Source organism: Psammomys obesus, unplaced genomic scaffold, assembly GCF_907164565.1.
Source record: "Psammomys obesus unplaced genomic scaffold, mPsaObe1.curated_primary_1811, whole genome shotgun sequence".
Taxonomy (NCBI): domain Eukaryota; kingdom Metazoa; phylum Chordata; class Mammalia; order Rodentia; family Muridae; genus Psammomys; species Psammomys obesus.
The window spans coordinates 30,124,881-30,148,349 of NW_026596073.1; the positions used below are offsets into that span (position 1 = coordinate 30,124,881).

Genomic DNA, 23,469 nt, shown 5'->3' on the forward strand with positions numbered 1-23,469 from the left:
GAACCACAGAATCTTAATTCAAAATAACAAATGGCCCCTATAGTCTTTAAACTTTTATCAAAAACTTCACAAAGCAGGCCTCCACTGTCTGCATAAAATCTTATCTTCCAAGCTTCTACAGAACAGTTCAAGAAGCATTGAACACTCAACAACGTGGTCAGGTCCGTCACAACAATAACCCTGTCATCCTAGTACCAACTTGTCATAGTTAGGGTTTCTTGCTGCGATGAAACAATAGGAACTCTAGGCAGGTCAGGGAGTTTAAGGCAGGAGTTAATGTAGAATGTAAAGAGTGTTGCTTACTGGCTTGCTCTTTATGGTTTGCCTACAGCCCTGTCTTATGGAGGGAGGCAGTTTCTTAGTTGAGTTTCCCTCCTCCCCGATGACTTTAGTTTGTGTCAACTTGGTGTAAAAGTAACCAGCACAGGGCTTATTTCACTATCCTTTGTATAAAGTCACAGCATCTGACCTGAGATTTTTTAATAACAACCCAAAAACTGTAGTCCTAAAACTCGGGCAAAACAGTGGTTTGAGTTGTAAAAGGTCTGTAGATTGCAGTAGTAACCACTTTGCACCTATTTATTATACCACTTCATAAGCATCACATTATGTAAAACCCACCAGCTAGAATAAAAGCTCATTACAAAGTCCCCATGAATTTCCAAGGTACATTTGCATAAAAATGCACAACAAATGTAAATTTTTTTGTTTATACATGTTTGAGATTCTCACCCTCATGACATTTGATAATCTTAGGAAGATGAGGTAGGTTTCTGAGTGCTCTGGACTCTCTATTGGGTATACCTTTATATCTGTGAATGTAGAATACTCACAAAGTTAAATAAGTTTATCACTTTATACCCATGCTTAAAAGTAAGTTCAAGAAGAGGGAGATGGGTAAAGACAGAAGGAAGCAGAAGGGAGACTGGACAGAGCTAGAAACCACATGGAGAAACACAATGTCAAATGAGTAGGGTTAAGTTACTGCTCCAGAAAAAAGGCCACAGCCTTAAGCTATATAGATGTCTGTGTGTCTTAATTAAACCTCAAACAGGATCCCGGAAAGCCCACAATAGGGGTGTCCCCATTTTTCAGAAAGCCTATTAACTGTATTAAGTAAGTTCATACAGGGAGGGAGTGTTTGCAGCAGTATCCAATACACAGCAAGCACTAAGGAAATAATTGCTATTGTTACCCCAACTAGGAGAAATGTCCATGAACAGGAGATTAAAGGAACAAAAAGAGACTCTCAAGGGGAGAAAAAAATTAAGTTCAAGAGATTTAAAGAGAAATGCAAGTTATCAGAAAAGTTTGGGGAAATGGACTTGTGCATTTTACTGCATTACATCTGTAAGCAATTGCATCATAGCAATATCTAATAAATTGCAGTTATATGAAACATTAGTATAAAACTGTCTGTTAGTAAAAGCTATACTTTTCCTACACAATAATGTTTTTCCCAAGGCCACATAATTAAAATAATTTTGTTTTGTAAATTATTGAAAGCCTTTTAAAGAAGTTTACCAGAAAGCTGGATTATTTAGATCTTTGTTGACAGATAGTCTTTCAGAAACAAATTGATAAACTCATTGTTACCTTTGGAATAGTATTACTTCTTTTTAGATATCATTATTTTTTAAAGTGTTTTATTTATTTTTCTGCCTTTTTAGAATACTTTTCAGATACCTTTTTAGGACAATATATATTAATATCTTTTTTTTTTCTTTAAAAAAATGTTTATTGTGCTCTCTCAATAATAGACATTGGGACCTGTGCCATCACTGCCATTCCCTTTGAGAAGTCCAAAGTTTTATTTACTCTTGAAGAATTGGATGAATTTACTTTTGTAGATGAGACAGATCAACAAGCTATCCCAGATGTTACACGGATAGGTCCCAGTCAAGAAAAATGGGGCTGGATAATGTTTGAATGTGGAATTGAAAATTTAACTATAAAAGGTAAGCTTTTTTAACCCTGAGTTCTGCTTAAGTGGGCACAGTTCAGTTCCTCACTGCTGAAATATGTTTAACAGGTGTTACTTGTAACAAACTAGACTACATAATACAGCAGAAACTGTGGTACTTACGCTTATGTAAAGGGTGCATAGACATCCCAATTATAAAAGTGGTATTTCCTTCCACAGCTGGATGGAGATGCCCTCTGTCCCAAACCTTGGGACCTCACAGAGGAGCAGGATATAGAAATGCCTGAGTCCACTGACATCCTATTCTTTTCAGAGTTTAGAGCATTGCCGTATAAGAAGCTAATATTTCACATGAATTTTTCATTTAGTGGAAATTACTGATTTATACTTGTTTATTATATAAGACAAGGGGAGGGGAGAAAAGAGGAGTTTTATGTGCTTATGTAAAGTAGGAAAGTTGAGTTGTTATAAGACTTCAGGTTTAGTCTTACGTGTTACAGTCACTTAAAATACTAGTAGCTCTATGTCTACATCTTTTACCTGGTAGGTCAGACATACATCAGTCTTTTAGATACGGGCAAAGGCTAGTGAAGAAAAACATCATCTTGAAGTTATATACAGTATTTTAGGGTACAAGAGTAAAACACATATCCACTCTTTTTCTAACAAATAAATTCCGTCATTTTTATAGGAGGAAGACAGTCTGGTGCAGTTTTATATAACAGTTTTGGAATTATGGGTAAAACTAGTGTCACAGAAAGGGGTGGAGTGCTGACATCCAATAATTCTTCTGATTCTCCTACGGGCAGCGGCTACAATACTGATGTCTCTGATGATAACCTTCCCTGTGACCGAACCAGTCCTTCCTCTGACATAAATGGAAACTCAGTTTCAGATGAGCAAGTGGGTGAATTTCTAGTGATACTAATAGTTTGAAATTAGAGAACTACATACTCAATTCAATATCAATGTCTAAAGCATATCTCCTTGTCATTTCCTCTTTTACAGTTGCTGTAACATTTTGTTGAATGTACTATGACTAGGGTATAATTCCTGAATAAGTACAGGAACATACATATACCTATGGTACATTTTCCTACCCATTATAATATTTAGCACAATATCCTGCTTATGTTATTATGCACATAATAAACATTTGTTAAACAGATGAATTTATAGAACTTAAGAAAAGTAGACCTTCATTAGTTAATTAGGTTTTGATTAATTTTAGAAGTCATTTTTATGTTTATTATTGGTGATATTTTATATAGGTAATAAATATTTTCATCAATATATTTGCGTATTTTAAATATCTTAACTAATACCTTATATTCAGTTAATTTATTATTTTCATTGTGGTAGAATTTAATTGTGATGAATATGGTATCAGCAAAAAATATTTAAAATTCTTTATTGTGGAAGAAGTGGGTCAGTGTTTGGTGACCTTGAACAAGCAAGTTTCTTAGCTTTTCCTGTTTTTTTTTTTTTTCAGCTACAATAGGAGTGTAGTAAATAATGCCATTGACTCTAAGTGTTTTGAATATTAAAACAGATGCTGTATATGAAAAGCTTTACTAGTACAAGCAAGAATTTCTGAGAGTAAACAAAACAAAAAAGGTTAAGAAAGCACCTTTTTCATTAAGAAATAGATTGTGGGTACCTAGTGTTCATGGTTATACTCACCTCTGAGCCCTGATTCCTGGTGATTATGTGTTTTTATTTTCCTGTGTCTAAGAGGCAGATGTGTGAGTGTCTGAGTATAGGCAAGCCACAGCCTACATGTGGAAGTCAGAGCACAACCTTTGGATGGTAGCCCTTACCCTCTACCTTCAGACAGCTTTCCTCAATGCTATGTAAACCTGGTTGGCTGGTCTGTGAACACTGGAGAGTCTCCTGTCACCACCTCCCATTTCCCTTAGGTACACAAGGAAATTACAGACACATGGTACTGCCTGGATTTGGGGGGGTTGCTTTTTGTTTTTTAACATGGGTTCTGTTGATCCATACTGAGGTTGTCAGGCATGCTGGGTAAGCACTTTTACCCACTGAGCCCCTAGGGCTTTATTTTTATTTGGTGCAGAGTTGTAGAGTTAGTTACTTTCCAGATCAGCCAGATGACTCAGCAGGTAGAACCAGTTGCCAGGTGTCCTGCTTGGCAACCAAAGTTTGATCTCTTGAATCCTTATAAAAGTAGAGGAGAAAACAGACTCCACAATGTTGTCCTCTAATCTCCATATTTGCACCATGGTACTCTTACACATCATGTTCACACCCTCACACAATAATAATAAATACAATTTTAAGTTAACCAGTTTCCTTATTGGTTTTTTACAAGGGTTTGTGGGATTGCATTAGAATAGTAATGAGAATTAGGACATTTGTGGCTATGCACTGAACAAGAGTTCCTTTACTATTCTTTCCTTCTCACCTATTGAGAAACTTTACAGAATATTTTTTAAAGACTTATTTATTTTTATTTTATGTGGAGGAGTGCTTTGCCTGCATGGTGACTATGCACCATGACTGTGAGTAGTGCCCACTAAGACCAGAAGCCGGAGTTGGATCCCTTGGAACTGGAGTGATGACACTTGGGAGCCACCATGTAGGGGTTGGGATTTGAGGCCAGGTCCTCTGAAGAGCAGGTGGTGTTCTTAACTGCTGAGTCATTCTCTCCAGCCTCAGTTTATAGAATTTTAAGGGCATTTCTCCCTTAAAAGGGCATTTCATATGCTTCTTGGATTTTCTAACAGTTTATCCAGGCTCTATGTTATCTTTTCCTGTTTATTTATGGAATTGTTTCTCCTCAAATGTGTGTGTACCCTGGAAGTTGTATTCATGACACTAATTTCCTCTTGCTTGTTGTCTATTCCCTGACTCACTGCTAGTTCCATTATGTAGTGATACTTTCCTGTGCTTCTTGGATGGAACTTCTAAACTGTGTCATTCGTTTAGCATTTGTTTACCATGGCTCCAGAAACAAGTCAGTCTGCAATCATTTGCTTGACTATGGACATTAGTGTAGTAATAATGAATGTCTTTTCCCTTTTCCAAATGTCAAGTTTTACATCTGTATACACCCAAGTGCCTGGCCCATATTTTCTTGAGAAATCAATGTTTTAAGTTTTATTTATTATGTTTTGTGATGCTGAGGATTAAACTCAAGACCTTACAACATGCAATACAAGAGCTAGCTCTACCACAGTTACCTCCCAGCCCTAGAGGCTGTTTTTGTTGTTACAATTTTGTTTTGTTTTTGTTTTTAAGAGAGAGCCTTGCTGTGTTGCCTAGACTAGTATTGAGCTCCTGGGCTTTTAAGAGGTCCTCTTGGTTCAGCCTTTTAAGTGTCTAGGACTACAGGTTTAGATTTCTTTCTCAAAGAAAAGTATATGGGGTCTAGTCAATGGCTCTCAGCAAGCAAAGGCATTTGCTACCTTGCTGCCAAACCCGATGACCTGAGTTTAATTCCTGGAACTTTCAGAATTAGCAGAAGACTAATTTGAGCAATATCCACAGTTCAGGGTTTTATGTAAGGGTGTAGTCTATTAAGCCTATGGATGAACAGGTTTTGTGCTTAAAGTGCTAGTAAGCCTGTGGTAAAGGCTCTACAGGATCAATACATTGTTTTTTTTTTTTTGTTGTTTGTTTGTTTTTTTTTTTAATATAGGATGAAGGAGTTGAATCTGATGATTTGAAAAAAGATCTACCTCTAATGCCACCACCTCCAGATTCATGTAGCATGAAGTTGACCATTAAAGAAATTTGGTTTAGTTTTGCAGCTCCAACCAATGTGAGATCTCCTACACATGCATTTTCCAGGTAAAAAATTTCAAAGTGTAAGTTTGTCCATTGGCATCTCCTCCTTATTTCAGAAAGCATATTATTCTGTTCGTGTCTTCCTGAATTTTTTTCTGGTAATATCTAATACTAACACTATGTGACACATCTGGTACTCTGCTAAAATGGCTATTCCTTCCATCTTTCTCATTGGATATTTTTTATAGACATTATATATTCTCTATTCAGCCTAATTTCTTTCCTAGTATTTTAGCCTAATTTACTTGTCTTGCTGCCATAAACTTTTGTTTTATTCTTCATTTTAGACATGTTTCACCCTTCTTCCTCTTGTGGTGTTTGTTTCTTATTTATATGTTCACAGTTTGCCAGTGATCAATGGGAAAAAAATATTGGCAGTAAAGTAACATTAAGTGCTATAGATATAGGAGATTGTTTGAAATATAAAATTTAATCTTATAATTTTTTCAATTTTAAAAGGCAGCTGAACCTTCTAAGCACTGCAACCCCAGCTGTTGGTGCATGGCTGGTTCCTATTGATCAACTCAAGTCATCCTTAAACAAATTAGAGACTGAGGGAACCTTGCGAATTTGTGCTGTTATGGGATGCATAATGACAGAAGCTTTAGAGGTTTGTCTTTTAATCATATAAGGTATCAGACATACTTTGTTACTGAAAATAATTCATTACTATTAACAGTTGATGGAAGAAAGCAGACTACAAGTTCTTGATTACTAGATATCTTTGATTATAGGATCTTTTATACATATAATTCTAAGTCTATTATTCTTATACCATTTTCAGAATAAAAGTGTACATTTTCCTCTAAGAAGTAAATACAATAGACTTACAAAAGTTGCTCGCTTTCTCCAAGAAAATCCTTCATGTTTATTATGTAATATTCTACACCACTATCTTCATCAAGCAAATTACTCCATCATTGATGATGCCACAATGGTGAGTACTAGCTTTAAGGAAACTACTGTTCTATAGCAGTGGTACTAATGAACAGGTTGAGAAATGTAGTTAGAAATACAGGTTAGTAGATAGCATTTTGCTCTGATTGACACTTGCAGAGTGGCTTGTATATAGAAGCTGTCAACATGGATAAGATTTCTCAGCGTAATAGGTTAAATGAGAAATTGTCAAAGATGGAATTTTGAAAAAAAATGCTCGACTTCAAGAAGATTTGAGAGGTTGCATAAGGCTAGATTTTGAGTGCTGAGAAGGGATGTAAAGAGCTAGCGTTAGCTCAGTCTCCATGGGAGTTCCTTAGTAAGGGGTAGTCTCTGCCATGAACTTGGTTGCCTGCTCTTTGTTTAACTCCTTCTGGACTTACTGGGCCACAGAGAAAGAGGATCCAGACAGTCCTGATGAGATCTTATAGGCTAGGGTCAGATAGTAGGGGAGGAGGACCTCCCCTATCAGTGGACCAGCGAAGGGACAGAGGGGGGAATGGAGGAAGGAAGGATGGGTGGGACCAGGAGGAGATGAGGGAGGGGGTCACAGCCAGTATACAAAGTGAAATAATTGTAATAAATTGATGATGATGATGATGATGATGATGATGATGATGATGATGATGATGATGGTGGTGGTGGTGGTGGTGGTGGTGGTGGTTTTGGTGATGATGAAAAAAAATTTTAAAATTTTTTATTACTATCATTTATTACAATTTATTCAATTTGAATACCAGCTGTGTCCCCTTCCCTCATCTCCCAATCCCACCATCCCTCCCTCTTCTCCCCCATGCCCCTCCCGTAGTTCACTGATAGGTGAGGTCTTCCTCTCCTTCTGTTTGACTCAGGCTTATCAGGTCACATCAGGACTGGTTGCATTGTCTTCCTCTGTGTCCTGACAAGGCTGCACCCTCAATGGGGAGATGATCAGAGAGCCTGTGACTGAGTTCATGCCAGAGAAAGCTCCTGCTCCCCTTAATAGGGAACCCACTTGGAGACTTGAGTCCATGGGCTACATGTGAGCTGGGGTTTTAGGTCTTCTCCATGTATTGTCCCTGATTGGGGTATCAGTCTCTGCAGGGGCCCCAGGGCTCAGGTTTTGTTTGTTTTTGTTTTTTGTTTTTGGCTCTGTTGATCTTCTTTTGGAGCTCCTGATCCCTCCAGATCTTTCATCTCCCCCTTCTTTCATAAGATTCCCTGCACTCTGCCCAAAGTTTGGCAGTGAGTCTAGCATCTGCTTCGATACCTCGATCAGTGGAGTCTTTCAGAGGCCCGTATCAGTGGACTAGGGAAGGAACAAAGGTGGAGGGGAAGGGTGGATGGAACCAGGAGGAGATGAGGGAGGGGGCCACAGTCGGTATACAAAGTGAATAAATTGTAATAAACTAATAATGATAATTATGATGATGAAATTTTTTTTTTAAAGAGCTAGAACTAAGACAGTTGTATCCTAGAAGCTAAAAAAAATAAATTTCAAGCCAGGAAGTAATCCCTGGAGTCATAATGGTTTAATGAAATAATGGTTATTCATAGAGGGGAGAATATATATTTGCACAACTCATCCCTGTCTCTAAAAGAACAAATCGCAAATTGTGTCTGGGATTTTAGAATTTTGGGGACATTGCTTGTATTCTCCAGCTTCCAAATAGTAGAACATACACAAAAATGTTTAGCCAAATTAGACACCTCTGTGTCAGTGTTATTAATGGCCAGCCAAATCTTTCACTAGGCAAGTGAAGAATCTATGTTAAGTAATGAGTTTTACAAAGATGTTTCTATCTAAGACTGAAATAGCATTTCCTATTTTCTGGGAATTGAAGACAAAGTTGTACAATGTGAACCTGAGATGCCCATTCTAGTTGTGGTCAGAGAAGCTGAACAGTGAGACTTGTAGGCATTAGCTATGAGTGGAATTGGATGCTCTGCATCCCAAGATAGGAAGTCAGAGGCTGGGGAGGTTGTAGTCTTAAACTTTAGTAACACCCCATATATAGACTTACCAGGTTTCAACAGAACTGCTGTAATGTATTCTAAGACCACTGATCCTCAATGTTATCCACTTGATCTCCTAGATTTTGCCCTCTTTCAAACATTGTGATGCTGAGAACCAAATTTTATATTACATGAATCCTCAAGGGACATTCTTAATATATGTGTAGCTGTAGTAGGTTTTATTGTCATCTTTAAATCCTGGGTAATGTTGAACAAATTAAAGATCTGAATTTCAGTTTCTTCATGTCTAAGTGGGAATTTTGAGATTAAAATAAGTTCTTCATTGTTATTACAGAGTGATGGGCTTCCTGCACTGGTAACTTTAAAGAAAGGATTAGTTGCTTTGGCAAGGCAGTGGATGAAGTTCATTGTGGTGACACCTGCCTTTAAAGGAGTTAGCTTACACAGACCAGCTCAGCCACTGAAACCTCCAGCTACTGTGGACCATGAGCATGAAGATGGACTTGGCCTGGATAATGGAGGTGGTCTTCAAAGTGATACTAGTGCTGATGGTGCAGAATTTGAGTTCGATGCAGGTAACTTTAGGTTAGAGTAGTTTTCTTAACTCAGTATAATCACTGTGTGTTTTTTGGGTATGTGCATCTTGGAGGAATAGCTTCGTATCAAAATATGCCTCTTTAAAAGAGACCAATCAAGACATTTTTCCTGTAGTTATTAGCAAATTAGTAATAGAAGCAAATTTTTGCTGTTACATACTTAGTCACATGGTACCCGAATTTAATTATTTTTGTCCCAAATTTGAAAATGCTGTGGTTGAACTATACAGTTGTGAATTTCATTAATCTAAATTCACAATGACTTTGGATTCTTTTTACTGGAACAAATTTTATAATTTAATTATATATATTATATTATTATATGTATCTTATATAATATATTATAGATATTATATATATGACATATATCTATTATATATAGGTCATATATATTATATAGATATAGATATAGATATAGATATAGATAATTCACTCATTCTTTTGAACCATTTCAGCCACAGTCAGTGAGCACACAATGCTCCTAGAAGGAACAGCTAACCGGCCACCACCTGGAAGTTCTGGACCTGTCACTGGAGCTGAAATAATGAGGAAGCTTTCTAAAACTCATACCCATAGTGACTCTGCATTAAAAATAAAGGTATGCCATTGCTGATTAGAGTTTAAAACTTACAGAAGTGACCTTTTTTTAAATTTCAGTATTAAATATTTTAGACGTCTACTCTGAGAGTTTATGTTGAAATTAATTTGGTTAATAACTTTTAGTGCATATATTTCTATGAAAATTATATCACCGATATTTAATACTTAGTTTAAGATCACTAAACCTTTTCATCTTTCTGGATATTATATGCAACAAAATTCAGTATTGAAAATGTTGATAATATCATTTCAGTTCTAGTGAGAAGCCTATTTTAGACTATACAATATTGATTTTTTTTGGGGGGACAAGGTTTAGGTTGGATTTTTGCAAATTTTAATCTTAATTTACACTCCATTGTTTTAACAAGTTTAAAGGATGCTTGATAAGAGGGACAGTATAGCCAATGGACAGACTAGCATTGGGAGCAATACCCTCATTTGAGTCCTGTTCTGTAAATTGAATAATTACTGACTGGATTGTGCATTTGCTTCCTTACTCATAGGGTGTGGATTTTGAAAGCTGAGAGAAGTCGTGATAAGTGTATCTGACACTTTGCATTGTTATGGGGTTTTTGCTTTTGTTGTTATTGTTGTTGTTAGTTTGTTTTTCTAAGAAATGAAAATGTGAGCTAATAGTTTTACTTTCACTCAGAGTCTGCATGTAGACTTACTCTGACACTCAGAACAATTTTGACATTAAATATGAAATTTCTAAATAAAAATTCTAAACAATACACATGAAAAAGGGCTAATATCTTCCAAATAAACAACAATGAAAGCCTTTTTTAATCACAAAAAAAAAAAAGTCATTAAAAAGAAATGTTTAAAAAATCGACAAAGGCCCCACAAGGAGACCAACAAAACTAAAAGATCTGAGTGAGGGGGGTCCTGCAGAGACTGATGTGCCAGTGGAGGACAATGCATGAAGAGGACTAGACCCTCTGCCCAGATGTGGCCCGATTGACAGCTCAATCTTCATGTGGATCTCTGAGTGAGGGGATCAAGGGCTGCCTCTATCATGAGCTTAGTTTACTGCTCTCTGATCACTCACTCCTGATGATACAACCTTGCCAGGCCATGGAGGAAGAAGATCCAAGCAGTCCTGATGAGACTTAACAAGCTATGGGCAGATGGCAATAGTGGAGAACTCCCCCTTTCGGTGGATTAGGGGAAGAGATGAAAGGAAGAGGGAGAGAGAGGGTGGAACTGGGGAGTTGAGGGAGGATATATAGTGAATAAAATGTGAAGAAAAAAATTTAAATATAGATAAAGGGATAAAATATGTCATAGAAAAATTTGCATACATGTATGAAAATGTATTATTTTATAAAGAAATGTAAAATAAAATGGCATTTTTATTTTTATCTTTAAGATTAGAATACCAAAACTTTTAATATTATATATTATAGGTGAAGATAAAAGACAATATTAAAATGTTGTTGTATGATAAAACACTACACACTGAGGAAACCCTACACACATCTACTCATCCCAACTATGGAACTCCTGACAGACCAAAGTACAGATATCACAGAGTCCAATTTGGTGAACCCATGAGTTTTACAGGAGTTTCTTATAGGAGTTCTTATAGGAGTAGGAGTGGAATGTTTCAGTCCAGGAGGAAACTGTTACAGAAGAAGTGTATATATGGTTGTGACTTTTTTGAAGGACATTTTGGCAAGTGTAAGTGAAAACCTTTCCATGTCAAGGACTTTCATTCTGGAAGTTAACATAAATAATCAGACAGATCCTCGGTAATACTATAGTGGGAAAGTAATGGACATGGCATAAAAGAATTAAACATTAGAGGGCCAATAAATTATGTGAACTATTATAAATGCCTACCAAAAAGCCTTTCAAAAAGGAGTAGGTTTATGTGCATCTGTGGCTGATACTGCAGTTACATAGATTGAATTAAAAGCAAAACCTCAGGGTATGTTTCGTATGTTTCTATTGCTGTGAAGAGACACCTTGACCAAGGCATCTTATAAAAGAAAACATTTGAATGGAGGCTTACTTACAACTTCAGAGGATTAGAATCCATGCCATCATTGCAGTAAGCATGGCAGCAGGCAGGCATTGATGGCAATGTTAGTAGCTGAGAGCTCACATGAAAGGACAACCATGAGGCAGGAGAGAGGTAACTGGGAATGGCATGGGCTTTTGAAACCTCTAGGCTCACCCCAGTGACACGCCTCCTCCAACAAGGCCACACCTCTTTATCCTTTCCAAACAGTTCCACCAGCTGCAGAGCAAGCATCCAAATATATGAGCCTATGAGGGCCATTCTTATCCAAACCATCTTAATGCGTATGATTTTATAGTACATAAATATTATAGGAAGATAAGAAACTAGAAAACTACTGGGGATCTAGATAATTAGAACATAGAACTTCACACTGCAGTTTCTTCTGCTTTTAAAGTTTTTACTTTGTGTACATACTTTCTTTTAAATTAAAACATTTGTTAAAGTGGTAATTTTAAAGCATATACAATAATAGATTGGAGCACTCTTTGTCATTATTAAATGCTAAAAGAGTGAGCATTCTAGGTTTTAGTTTTTAGTATTGTATTACAAAATTATAAAAAAAGTTTGTTTTTGTTTTTTTTTAACTTTTGAGACTCAACATTCCTAATAGACAGAATCACTCAGCTTAAAGGATAGAATAGGGTGAGTATTCTATTTATATAAATAAATTCTATTAAATGTTATTGAGTGCTAGAAGGGTAGGCATTCTAGTTTCATTTTTGTTGGCATGACAAATATTCATAAAAAGCACCACAGGGGAGGAAATGTTTTGTAATTCATGTTATGGCCTATTGTTTCAGGAAAGTCAAGTCAGGAACTCAAGCAGCTAGTCACATCATATTGGCAGTCAAGAGAGAATATGTGCATACTTGCTTGTTTGCTCTCAGCTAAGCTTTGTCATCTCTTCTAATGTGCAGGACCATGCCCAGGGAGTGGTAGCACTTGCAACCTGACTAGTTCGCACATGTATCAGCAGTTAAAACAATCTTCCACACAGGTGGCCATAGGCCAACCCAATCTTGACAATTCCCCAGTAGACTGTCTCCCCCGGTGACTCTTGGCTGTGTCAAGTTGACAGTCTAAACCAATAAGCAGAGATAGTATAGTACCAAGAATTATAGAGTGGAAGTGAGGCATATGGGTTGAAATATCTGACTTTTCTTGCTTGGTTATTTATAGAACTGATTTTTCTTTTGTGAGACAAAAGTTAATCATCTACGTAAAAAAAAAAAAAACATAGGGATGAAATAAGATGTAAAATGAACATCCATGTTTAGTATGTTGTAAGTACTCTTACCTCATACAGTGAGAGGCTTCTTCCTCCCCCCTCATCTAAGTGAGTGCATGTAAAAATGTATAGACCTTTCCATTTTGTGCTAATATTTCATTGGTCTAATATCCTTGAATATGATGTGTACTTGTCCTTACTTAGTTTCCTGTTCTTAATCAGAAAGCCTCTAGTTTCCTTTCTGTTAGTCGTCTATGCTTACGTCTGCTATAAAGACTGCTAAACAGCTTTCTTTCTTTAGTTTTATTGTTATTTTTGCTTCATGTTTTTTATATTTGGTTTTTGTTTGTTTTGATAAAGGTCTTGCATTTCCTTGGCTGGCATGGAATTTACTGGTAGATTATGCTGACCTTGGACACATGGCAGCTCTCTTGCCTAAGTCTTCTGAGTGCTGAGATTGTGTTTAATCCCATTATTCCTGGCCTGGGAGTAATACCTTACTTGTGATGATGTTAGTCATGTAACAAGTTGATTCTTGGTTTTGAAATGGAATAGTTGTATAAGGAAGATTGTTCCTGGGTATCAGTTTGCTGGTTCCATAATTAAGCTGTAACAGAAATTTCTTCTGGCTACTTCTTATTCTTAAAGTAGCCATAAGCATATTCTTAAGCACCTCTACAAACACTCTTCCTCATGACTTGCTTAAGTCCTGATGCCCTCCACACTGGCCCCCTAGATATTAACTAGCATTTTATTTTCTATAATATTTGAGATGCTGTTCTATGACTCTTATTGTTAGCTATAGAAACAAATTAATGATTTATCATTAAAATACTTAAAGGAATGTGCTTGAATATTATTTATAGCCCTTAGAATTGTATTATAGAGATATAAAATTTTTTTTTTTTTAACATTTGGCACTCAATAGTCTCAGTAGACAAAATCACTGTGAGTATTAATGGATAGAGGAGCTAGCAGCTATAGCAACAGTCATATAGGTTGGCATTTTCACCGTACTCCAGAAAGAAAAAACAAAACAAAAACCCTGTGTTCCTTTTGTAGGGCATTCATCCGTATCATTCTCTGAGCTACACCAGTGGAGACACTGCTACAGATTCCCCAGTACACGTTGGGCGTGCTGGGATGCCAGTAAAGGAGAGTCCAAGGAAAGAGAGCCTTCTCAGCTATCTGACTGGAAGCTTCCCAAGCCTGCACAACCTTCTGGAAGGCACTCCTCAGAGAAGTAGTGCAGCTGTGAAAAGTAGCTCCCTAACAAGAACAGGTATCTAGTTCCAGTAGATCCAACTTCCTCTGGACTCGACTGTCTACTGGACTCACATATATACAAACACATACATATAATTAAAAATAAAATACTTCCTTTAATTTTCTTTTGTGGGAAAATTAGAAAGCAAGCTTACCATGTACTTTGATTGTATGTCTAATCTTTTTAATATACTTTATTTTTTAGAAAATATTTTAGAACAAAATTGTAGCTTTCTCTTCTTGCCTTTCATTTTTATTTTTAAATTAGTACTAACTAACGCAAACCTACATATGCTTAGTTTAAGAAATGCAGAATCTTAACAAAAATGAATTCTGCACTAATGCCCTAGGATCCACATACCAGCATCATAAAGTAAGAGTTAAAAAAATACTTGGAGAGATGGTTTAGTAATTCAGAGCACTTTCTACTCTTAAAGAGGACCTTCCCAGCACCCATGTGGCTGCTGACAAACAGCTGTAACTCCAGTTCCAGGAATCCAGTTGCTCTCTTCTGGCCCCGACAGGCCCTGCATTACACAACTCAGAGACACAATTCAGGCAAAATAGACATATACATGAAATGAAAATAAATAAACTTTAAAAATATTTGTGAAGAAAGATATTTTAATCTGACATTCTAAAAGCATGTAAGTGTCAGTTTATGTTTTATAGTATATTATAAGTCTATTCTTAGTAAACTGTGTTTTCAGGAAATACAGTGGCCACTGACATGCTGTCTGAACATCCTTTGTTATCTGAGCCGTCATCTGTGAGTTTTTATAACTGGATGTCAAATGCTGTGGGTAATCGTGGAAGTGTGGTTCAGGAATCTCCTGTTACAAAGTCAGGACATAACAGTCTTCCAACAGGTATTAGTTATTTTTATCTTAACTGTCTTAAGTGGTACTAACAGTTACGGCAAAATCTTGTTTCTCAGAGGATGCTTAAACTGTCAGATTTTAAGTAATATTTGGTTGAAACTGGACTCTTTCAGAGTGGTATTCTTGTGATATTATATATAAAATTTATAGAACTTTCATTTAATATGGTCTGTTAATTAATCATAGCACCAAAGGAGGCAAGTTAAAAATGTCAAGTATAATTACAACATGATGTACCTACAATACAGAAAATGTTTTTAATTTGTTTAGTTCCCTCTGAGGCATCATAACTATTCATTCAGACACTCTTTGTAGTAATCAGATCTATTGGAACAGTAAAGTAAGATTTCTTTCCTCAAGGAGAGAAATAAATGAGGGCCATTTCTTAATTTTAAAAGAACATGCATTGTGTACAATGAAAAATGGCAAGGTGTTCCCCCAAGAAAGTAGTGGCTATATCCAGTGCAAGTATATCAGCCTTCCTTTTCCTATTATTGAAGGTGTTCCAAATTAGCAAATGTGGATGAATATTGAAGTCAACTTTGATACTGATTACTTAAAGCAGCTAAAATGAATTTTTAAATTATTATTATTATTCATTACAATTTTTTCACTTTATATCCCAGTTGTAGCCCCCTCCCTCATCTCCTCCTGGTCCCACCCTCCCTCCATCTTCCTCCCCATGCCTCTCCCCTAATCCACGGGTAGTGGAGGTCCTCTTCCCCTACTATCTTGACCCTAACCTATCAGGTCTCATAAGGACTGTCTGGATTCACTTTTTTTGTGGCCTAGTAAAGCCACCCTGCCAGGAGGAGGTGATCAAAGAGCAGTCAACTGAGTTCATTCCAGAGACAGCCCCTGCTTCCCCCATGGAGACTGAGCTGCCTATAGGCTACATCCGAGCAGGGGGTCTAGGTCCTCTCTATGCTTGGTACTTGGTTGATTCCTCAGTCTCTGCAGGCCCCCTGGGCTCAGATTTGAGCTGGCTAACACTTTTAAAAGCTATTTGAGCCATGTGGAATTTTTTCAAATAGACATTACTAAAATGTGAAAAGTAGTTGATCTGTGACTGCTTACTAAGCTCTTTCTCTTGTTATGGCTTGCGGAACACCCTTAGTTTTGAAGTGATCAAAATTGTAACTGTATGCTAGTGTCTGCATTCACCCTTGACTGAAGAAAACAGAACAATGTCATTCCAATAGTTCTTCGCATCTTTCTTGTTCTGATTTTACTATTGCTCTGAGTGGCTATAACTTAAATTTCAAGACAACTGGAATAGAACAGTTACTCTCTATCAAGGGTTCTTTGCCTGGAATGACAGGATAGAGCTTGGCTGTAATACTGTTAACACCTATAGTTTTTGCCCTGCTATATTTGCTTTTCAAACATTTTTCAGTCATAAAAGTCTGTATTTTGGATTGACTGGCTTGAATATCTGTATAAAGATCACTAGTATTTCTGAATATTTAATTTCATTTTTATTAATAAATCAAATCTGGATCTTCACCAACCCTACATCTGACAGAGGGCTAATATCCAGTATATATAAAGAACTCAAGAAGTTAAAAAGCAACAAATCAAGTAATCCAATTAAAAAATGGGACACAGACTTAAACAGAGAACTCTCTGTAGATGATTGTAGAATGGCAGAAAAACACTTAAAGAGATGCTCAACGTCTTTAGCCATCAGGGAGATGCAAATCAAAACGAACCTAAGATTTCACCCTACACCCATCAGAATGGCTAAAATCAAAAGCTCAAGTGACAGCACATGCTGGAGAGGATGTGGAGAGAGGGGAACCCTTCTCATTGCTAGGTGGGAATGTAAACTTGTACAACCACTTTGGAAATCAATCTGGCACTTTCTCAGACAATTAGGAATAGTGATTCCTCAAGGTCCAGCTATACCACTCCTAGGCATATATCCAAAAGATGCTCAAGTACACAATAAGGACATTTGCTCAGACATGGTTGTAGCAGCTTTATTCGTAATAGCCAGAACCTAGAAACAACCCAGATGTACCTCAGTTGAAGAATGGATACAGAAATTTGGTACTTTTACACAATGGAATACTACTCGGCAATTAAAAAGGAGGAAATCATGAAATTTGCAGGCAAATGGTTGGACCTAGAAACCATCATCCTGAGTGAGGTATCTCAAAAGCAGAAAGACACACATGGTATATACTCACTTATATAGACCTATAAGATAGGATAAATATACTGAAATCTATACACCTAAAGAAGATAAACAAGAAAGAGGACCCAGGGTAAGATGATCAATTTTCACTTAGAAAGACAAATGGAATGGACATTGGATGTAGGAGAAAACAAGTAACAGGACAAGAGCCTACCACAGAGGGCCTCTGAAAGACTCTACCTAGCAGTGTATCAAAGCAGATACTAAGACTCATAACCAAACCTTTGGCCGAGTGCAGGGAATCTTATGAAAGAAGGGGGAGTTAGTAAAACCTGGAGAAGATAGGAGCTCCACAAGGACCAAATATCAGGGCACAGGGGTCTTTCATGAGAGTGTTCCTCCAACCAAGGACCATGTATGGATATAACCTAGAACCCCCACCCGGATATAGCCCATAGTAGCTCAGTATTCAAGTGGGTTCTCTAGTAAGGGGAACAGGGACTATTTCTGGCATGAACTTAATGGCAAGCTCTTCGACACGCCCCCCCTCCCCAAGGGAGGAGCAGCCTTGCTAGGTGGCCACAGAAAGAGGACATTGCAGCCAGTCCTGAAGAGATCTGATAAGCTAGGGTCAGATGAAAGGGGAGGAGCTCCTCCCCTATCAGTGGACTTGGAAAGGGGCATGGAGGAGATGAGGGAGGGAGGATGGGATTGAGAGGGAATGAGGGAGGAAGCTATGGCTGGGATACAAAATAAATAACCTGTGATTAATATAAAAAATTTAAAAAAGAAATAAATATATCACATCTGTAAAATTTTACTATTACATATTAATGGGGGTTGATTTTTTTGTTCTTTTCAGTGGTCTGGTAAGGGTACTAAGACATGGTTGTTTTTAAATTTGGCTAGTTATGTGCTTTTTTTTCTGTTTCTAAATGCTTCACATTTACTCTTAAAATTTTGCTGTTAGGAGTTGCACCCAATCTTCCTACAATACCCTCAGCCTCAGATTTCAACACCGTCTTGTCTAGTGATCAAAATACTCTGGATGGGACACATTCTCAGCACAGTACTAGTCAAGATGATGTGGTAGGTGTGGAAGAAGCCAATCAAGGGTTTCCTGCTGTTCAGCTTGCTGATGCACAGGTGAGCTTGTCTGCCTTACCTGATACTGATGTCACCTCCTCCAGTTGAGCTTAGAGCAGAAACCATCAAGCAGCAGGTACCTGAAGTTCAAGTGAAATCTTTGTTCTGTGCCTGTGGTAAAAGCCATCATCTAAAACAGGAGCATCCTCTAGAAGTACATGGATTAGTTATGAATGCAAATTAACCAGTAGATATCATTAATTGAAAGTTTCATTATAGTATTTTTGTTATGTGTTAAAAGTTGACCATAACATGACTATAAAGTTAAATTTTATCATATTCTACAATCTTTTCTGCAAAGTTAAGGCTTTATTAAGTGAGCAATTGGGAGACAGTGAATTTAGAACAGAGAAGTAAAGTAATTAAAACATGTAGAAATGTAAATGTAGCAGTGTATTAAATGACTGAGTGGAGAAAGGGGTATCTGTCTATACCTTTGCAAAGCCACAACTTTTCCTATAGAACTTATAGAGTAATTTTTTTTTTAGTCAAAATAATTATGACATGATTATATTTGTTTCATTTTGTGGTAATAGATGTTGTGTGCTAGAATAACAACAGAAGTAAATGATGAACAATGAATGTTATGTTAATGTGTTTGTTTGGTTCTTCCAGGTCGTTTTTAAACCTCTCCTGAGTCATACTGGGATCCAGTCACAGGACACGATGCCCCTTTGTTACCGGATGTACTTTGGAGAACACCTTTCATTTTCAGGAACTTTGGACTGCCTCAGAGCAGATATTGTAGATTCAGACACAGCTAAAGACAGGAAAGGCAAAAGAGCAAGAAGGTATTTTTCATATAGTATAAAATTTTATTCAAGAATTATTATTTTAGTAACAGTGAGAACATAATTTTCACTTAATAAATATAGTAATCATATTTTGTTATGAATAACTTATTGACTTTATTAATGGATCAAACAGTTGGTTTTAGGCCTATTTTTATAGAATGTCACAAGGTATTCTAAAGTGTATGTTTTGATAAGTGTATTCAGCATTTATATGCTTAGCCTCAGTAGTGGAGTTTTTATGGTTCTATGTTTTTAATCTTTTCACTTAAATTTATTCCTAACTCACCTTTTAAGTTGACTTTTAGCATATATTTGTGTAGTTATGGACATATTTATGTATGTATGCATGTGTGTGTGTGATTGTATGCATACATGTACATATAGGGATGGTGTATACACATGCACAGGGACCAGAAGATGGTGTTGGGTGTTCTCTAACATTTTCTACCTGTTCACTGGAGACAGAGTCTCTCCCTGACCTGAGGTTAATATTTTCTTGGGTAGGTTGGAAACCAGCAAGGTCTAAAAATCCTACCTCCCCAATCTTTAGAGCTGGAGTTACAGTGTTCTTGGGATACTTGGCTTAAATGAGTGCTGAGTTTGAGAGGCCAGTCTTCATAATTGCATAGCAAGCACTCTTAGTTACTGAGCTCCTCTCCAGCCCCTCAGACAGTATTTTATATCCAGAAATAGAGTAAAATTCATATTGAGAACACAGCCATCAGAAACAAATATACAGGAAGGCATACATAGCATATGAGGGATAAAAATATGAGCTACCTGCTACTGCCATACTGTATATTCTTGGGTAGTTCTTACATTTCTTTACTGCTTGATAAGCAGTTTCGTATGTACTAATAGGCTTGACTCTTCCTTTGAGAAGATGAATTTTTACTTTGGGTGTCTTATTGACCTGGAAAGGAATTGTGAAATATGGTCACAAGTGGCATTTTTTATAATGTTTTTGCAACATCCTTAGTTTTCTTTTCTTTGTAGTTAGTTTTACAAGGTATAAGAGTAAACTGTCAATTATATCCAATTTAAATTTAAGAAAACTAGATTTTTAATTTGAATATTCTGTTCAAAATTTTTAGAATTTAATCGCCTTTATTTGTTGTGTGCATGTACACATGTGTGCGTCCTGAGAGCATCCTATGGAGGTTAGAGGACAACCTTTGAGAAACAATTCTTTCCACCATGTGGATCTCAGGGATTGCACTGACACCATCAGACTTCCTGTCAAGTGCCTTCATCCATTAAGCCACCTTAATGGCCCATATTTAAATTTTAAATAATTTTTAAAAATTCACTTTTATAAAATGTGCTGCAGTCACATATAGAATAATAGGGCTTTCTTTAATTTTATTTGACGTTAAAATATCTGAGGATTTTATAATAATACAGGAACATAAAAACAGTAGTCTCTTTTCTGTTAAACACAGGGAGTTCTTGCAATGTGTTTCTAAAAATTAGTGGAAAAAATTAACACCTTGAAAATATTCGTCAAAATATTGTATGTAAATATATATGTGTCAGAACACACATGCAAATATATATTCCTTCTAAATAAGTACATACAACTACATTATACATGGTCATTATATATAATATAAGAAATTGCCTGCAGATACTCAGATTTTGTACATATGCATATGTGTATAATTAGATGACAGTTATAACATTTTACTGGCCTCATATGCTGTGCAGTGATGCATATGTCAAATCTCACTCACCTAGCCACACTTTCCTTTTTGTGATTCTTTATCCAAACTTAACATTCCTCTTTCTGTTGCTTCCAGAAACACTCTGATTATTATCTAGTCTTTAAACCAGCTCATTGTCAGCCAGCTCAGAGGTTTTGTAATTTTACCCTAAGCTTTTGGTTTCTAAGCAATTAATTTTAGTCTTAACTGCTTTGTTTTGTATCACACTATCTATTCTTCTAGTTATTGTACATTTATTTTGGATTGCAATTTTTGTATAAAACATTCATAACACTGATTTTAAAGCTTTGCACAGTTAATAAAGCGTAGAGACCAGCATGCAATATCTCATAGATGTAGTTAACATCTTAACTTGCAAAGTATTTGTAAAAATTAGTGGAAAAAGTTGAGACCTTGAAAATGTTTGTCAAAATATCAATATACGTATATAAATATATGTGTGTGTAGAAACATAAGTGTTCTGAAGGTTTGGTTGTGACTTTGGCTTCATGGTGTCTGTGCAGTCCTTAACTCACCTGGCTGCCTAAGTGAGTAAGTGCCTGTTTCATATGTACTCCAAGTTCTTTTTCCTTTTCTTGACTGTCCCAAGATTTCTTTCCCTTCCTTTTGGTCACTCTTACATGTTTCAGGAGGGTTTTTTGTTTTGTTTTTGGTTTGATTGCTTGCTTACTTGCATAATTGTTTGCTTGCAGAGATTTGATATTTCTCTCCTCAGTTTTTGATTATTCTTGTAAATTTTTTAGTCTTTTGTTTGTTCTAGTTCTTAGTGTCCAGTGTTTCCTTTTGCAAACACATGCAGAACATTGGTAGTCAGCTCCTTGTGCATGTCTACATATTACACTATAATGTGACATACTTTTTATTAAATAATAAATGCCATTATTCACTGAGGAATTACATGCTCTCAATATAAATTCATAATTAAGTTGAGAATATCAAAGTAGTTTTTTATATTTATTTTTTTAATAGAGATAGACCTCTTTTTCACTTGTACTGTGTGGCAGTGTATTCACAGTGCATATGGAAAAAGAAGAAAAATGTTCCTTTTATTTACATGAGATTTATTGTTATTGTTGATAGAAGTTGAGTGGCTTTTAAAACTAAAATGTTTAAGATAACTGTAATTCTTAACATGAAAGTGTTTAGAAAAGTGGTGGGCTTTAACAATAATCTTGTTTGAGATTTTAGGTATTTTTAGTGTGGTTTTGTTTCGGTTTGTTTTCCTTTCCACTTACAACTTGGCAACGAAAGCTGTGTGGAGTTTCTTTCCAATAACAAATAAAATTATACTAAAAATTCAATTCATTGCTTAGGATGACTAGCTAGTTCTAATTGATCTATGATTAACTCTAAATTTCCATACTGTTGGATAGCAAGAAAAAAGTTCCCTTATTTTATTTTATTTTTTTTTAAGTTTTATTTTTTTCATTAGTTACATTTTGTTAATTCTGTATCCCAGCTGTATCCCTCCTTCCCTCCCCAGTCCCACCCTCCCTCCCTCATCTCCTCCCTGCCCCTTTCCAAGTCCACTGATAGGGGAGGACCTCCTCCCCTTTCATATGACTACGTTTTGTCAGGTATTTTCAGGACTGGCTGCAAAGTCCTCCTCTGTGGTCTAACAGTACTGCTCCTCCCTTGGGAGGTGGGGAGGCCAAAGAGCCAGTCATTGAGTTCCTGTTAGAAATAGTCCTTGTTCCCCTTACTGTGGGAAACCAATTGATTACTGAGCTATCACGGGTCACATCCGAGCAGAGGTTCTAGGTTTTATCCTCTTATGGTCTTTGGTTGAGTGTCCATCTCAGAAAAGACCCTGTGCCCAGATATGTTTTGTCCTTGTGGAGTTCCTATCCTTTCCATATCAAACTCCCCTTCTTTCGTATGATTCCCTGCACTCTGCCGAGGGTTTGGTTATGAGTCTTAGTATCTACTTTGACACACTGCTAGGTAGAGTCTTTCAGATGCCTTCTGCAGTAGACTCCTGTCATACGTTCAATGCACATCCCATTTGTCTTTCTAAACGAGGATTGCTCATCATACCCCGTGTCCGCTTTCTTGATTATCTTCTTTAGGTGTATAGATTTCTTATGTTTATCATATCTTTTAGGTCTATATAAGCGAGTATATTCCATGTTTGTCTTTCTCCTTCTGGGATACTTCACTCAGAATGATCTTTTCTAGATCCCACCATTTGCCTGCAAATTTCATGATTTCCTCTTTTTTGATTGCTGAGTAGTATTCCATTGTGTAAAAATACCACAATTTCTGTATCCATTCCTCCATTGATGGACATCTGGGTTGTTTCCAGGTTCTGGCTATTACAAATAAAGCTGCTACAAACATGGTTGAGCAGATGTCCTTATTGTGTACTTGAGCAAATTTTGGGTATATGCCTAGCAGTGGTATAGCTGGGTCTTGAGGAAGCACTATTCCTAGTTG

The 23,469-nt window shown here is 36.6% G+C and overlaps 1 protein-coding gene across 7 annotated transcripts in view; it reads left to right on the forward strand.

The window, feature by feature from the left end:
* The window catches only part of Bltp1 (bridge-like lipid transfer protein family member 1), a 210,274-nt gene that overhangs the window by 85,662 nt on the left and 101,143 nt on the right, over positions 1-23,469 (forward strand). For all 7 annotated transcript variants that reach the window (XM_055626230.1, XM_055626234.1, XM_055626233.1 and 4 more), the window contains exons 36-46: positions 1,761-1,958; positions 2,616-2,827; positions 5,589-5,740; positions 6,197-6,347; positions 6,522-6,674; positions 8,964-9,204; positions 9,681-9,823; positions 14,145-14,364; positions 15,059-15,217; positions 18,340-18,515; positions 19,131-19,306. In XM_055626230.1, coding sequence (XP_055482205.1) covers positions 1,761-1,958; positions 2,616-2,827; positions 5,589-5,740; positions 6,197-6,347; positions 6,522-6,674; positions 8,964-9,204; positions 9,681-9,823; positions 14,145-14,364; positions 15,059-15,217; positions 18,340-18,515; positions 19,131-19,306 — 1,981 coding nt within the window. The remainder of the gene's footprint in view (positions 1-1,760; positions 1,959-2,615; positions 2,828-5,588; positions 5,741-6,196; positions 6,348-6,521; positions 6,675-8,963; positions 9,205-9,680; positions 9,824-14,144; positions 14,365-15,058; positions 15,218-18,339; positions 18,516-19,130; positions 19,307-23,469) is intronic.